Genomic DNA, 2292 nt, shown 5'->3' with positions numbered 1-2292 from the left:
GCTCTGCCGCCCCCGCCGCTGCCTCCTGCCTCACCTGTTGTCGTTCATCTGGGTGTAACGCGGCTGCGGGTCTGGGTCCTGGTCGTTGACATCAAAGCTCGCCCCCGGATCCTGGAAGACAGATCTGGCAGTTAGAGACCATGGACCTTGCCCACCGAGCCCTACCGCTGTGGGGCCATGCCTGTGCTCCACACCCCTGAGGCTGGGCTGAGCAGGGGGGCAGGCTCCGGTCCCACCCCCACCGCTTTCCTCCACGTCCCGCCACAGCAGGCAGGAGCCCCGTGCCAGGCAGCTCCGGGGCTGCAGCGGGTGGAGGCAGCTGCCCAGAGAGGCTCCCGCGGCACACCGCCCTGCGGCATCGCCCCACACTTACATAGTTGCTCTCCAGGTCAGGGTGGTTCTTCTCAATGCCATCATCCAGGATGGAAACCACGATGCCCTTGCCCGTGTAGCCCTGCTCCCAGGCCTGACGCACGTTCAGGTCCCGCTGGTTCGTGTTGTACTGCCGAGAGAAGCCCTGGCAATAGGAGCTGCGCCCAGCAGCGGGGGTGGGCTGGACCCCTCCCAGGCCCGGCTCTAAGGGCAGGCAAGAGACAGCCTTCACGCCACTCTGCTGTGGCATGGGGATGAGGAAACCCCAGGGTACCCAGGCACAGGGTTGGGCACGGCTGCCCAAGAAGGGCCACTCTGAAATGAGCCTGAGCCCCACCTGTGCTTGGGCCCCCATAAACATGGGTCCCTTCGCAGAGATCAGGCTCATGCCCCAGCTTGATGACACAGACAGGCACAGATGCCATTCCTGGGCCAGGCAAAGGGCTGCTCCCCACTAGTCCAGTCCTGGGTTCCCCCCAACCCTGCCAGCACCCTGGCAGGGAGCTGCAGCTCTGTGAGCACAGCCTGTTCCTTGGGGTGTCCCAGGACCCACAGCACCGAGCGACTGCCTCGGGCCTTCCTTCTCCCCGCCAGCCTGGATGCGTGCCACATCCGCGTCCCCAGAACTCGCTGTCATGACTGCGCAGCTTCCCTCCTGGCCCGGCAGCGAGCAGCCCCCGCCTGGCACTCACCAGGTACCACTGCTGTGGGAACTTGGGGTCTGTGGGCTCCATGAAAATGTCTCGCTTGGTCCTGCGCTTTGCTACCTGCTGCTCCAGCCACTGCACCTGGGGACAGAGAGAGGATGGGGCTCCCCCACTGCCCCACCTGCCCCCTCGGCAGCTTGCAGCCATGCCAGCAGCTCCCCGGGCCCCCTGCCCCCCAGCCAGCAGCCTGCCCAGAGGCTCCCCCTGGGGAACTTGCAGCCAGCCCTGCGCTGGCAGAGCATCTGACCCCGCAGGAGTTACTGCAGCACCCAGACAGCCCCTCCTGGCCTCCCTGGCCCAGCCGTGCTGGGGTGCCCCGTGACAGGCTCTGCTCCAGCGGAGCGGGCAGGTCAGAGCGCAGAGCTCTGTCGAGCAGCAGGGTGATGAGAGCCTGCCAGCCGCTGCGACGTGCTGCACGCCCCACTGCACTGCCAGCGTGCCAGGCCCCTGGAGCGGAGCCAGGAGCTGGAGATCACGGCAGCCCCACCGTGCTGGGATCTGGCACTGCCAACGCCACCCTGCACACCTTGCCTGGCGTACGAGGACGGACAGCCCTCCAGGGAGCCGAGGCTGCCCCGTGCCCTGGGATCACAGCAGCCCTCAGGACGGTGACGTTGGCTCCGCTGACCCCCTGCCCTCGCCAGCCACGTGCTGGGCTCCCACCCGGCTCTGCCACAGCCTCAATGCCAGGGGACGGTTCAAGGCAGCTCAGCCCCGTCCTGCGCCCAGTGCTGGCTCACATGCCAGTGTGGAGTGCCCAGGACCAAAGCCAGGCTGCCGCAGATGGCAGGCAGGGTCCCCGCTGCACGTACCTGTGGTTCCCTGGCCAAACGGCTGTGCCAGGGCTGGTGGGGCGAGAGGGAACGCTTCACCACGCCACTGTGCCGAAAGTGGTAATAGTCGCCAAAGATCTGCAACAGAGGAAGGAGCAGGATGGACATGAGAGCCCAGTCTCCCTGATTCTCCATCCCCCCACCTGCAATCCCAAGCCCTGGGATGGCCTCTGCCCAGCTCACCCTCCCGCAGGTCTCCGCATGGCAGAAACTCCCTAATTGTCCAACAAAGCCGCTGCCCCAGCAGGGAGGCCCTGGGCAAGCAGCAGCAGAGAGGGACAGGCCTTTCGGAGCCAGCCCAGAAGAGGCACCAACCTCAGGAGACAAAAATGCTGCTCCCCTCCATGAGCCAGCCAGCACTCCCTGCTACGGTGGGGGGG

The 2292-nt window shown here is 66.4% G+C and overlaps 1 protein-coding gene across 1 annotated transcript in view; it reads right to left on the bottom strand.

The window, feature by feature from the left end:
* The window catches only part of FURIN (furin, paired basic amino acid cleaving enzyme), a 13104-nt gene that overhangs the window by 5471 nt on the left and 5341 nt on the right, over positions 1-2292 (bottom strand). The window contains 4 exon segments of the mRNA XM_035893983.1: positions 35-111; positions 374-502; positions 1065-1160; positions 1892-1990. Of these exon segments, the coding sequence (XP_035749876.1) occupies positions 35-111; positions 374-502; positions 1065-1160; positions 1892-1990 (401 nt within the window).

Source organism: Egretta garzetta, unplaced genomic scaffold, assembly GCF_000687185.1.
Source record: "Egretta garzetta isolate BGI_Z169 unplaced genomic scaffold, ASM68718v1 scaffold975, whole genome shotgun sequence".
In the NCBI taxonomy this organism is placed as follows: domain Eukaryota; kingdom Metazoa; phylum Chordata; class Aves; order Pelecaniformes; family Ardeidae; genus Egretta; species Egretta garzetta.
Note: the sequence above shows the minus strand (reverse complement) of the source record. Positions and strands in the feature narration are given on the sequence as shown.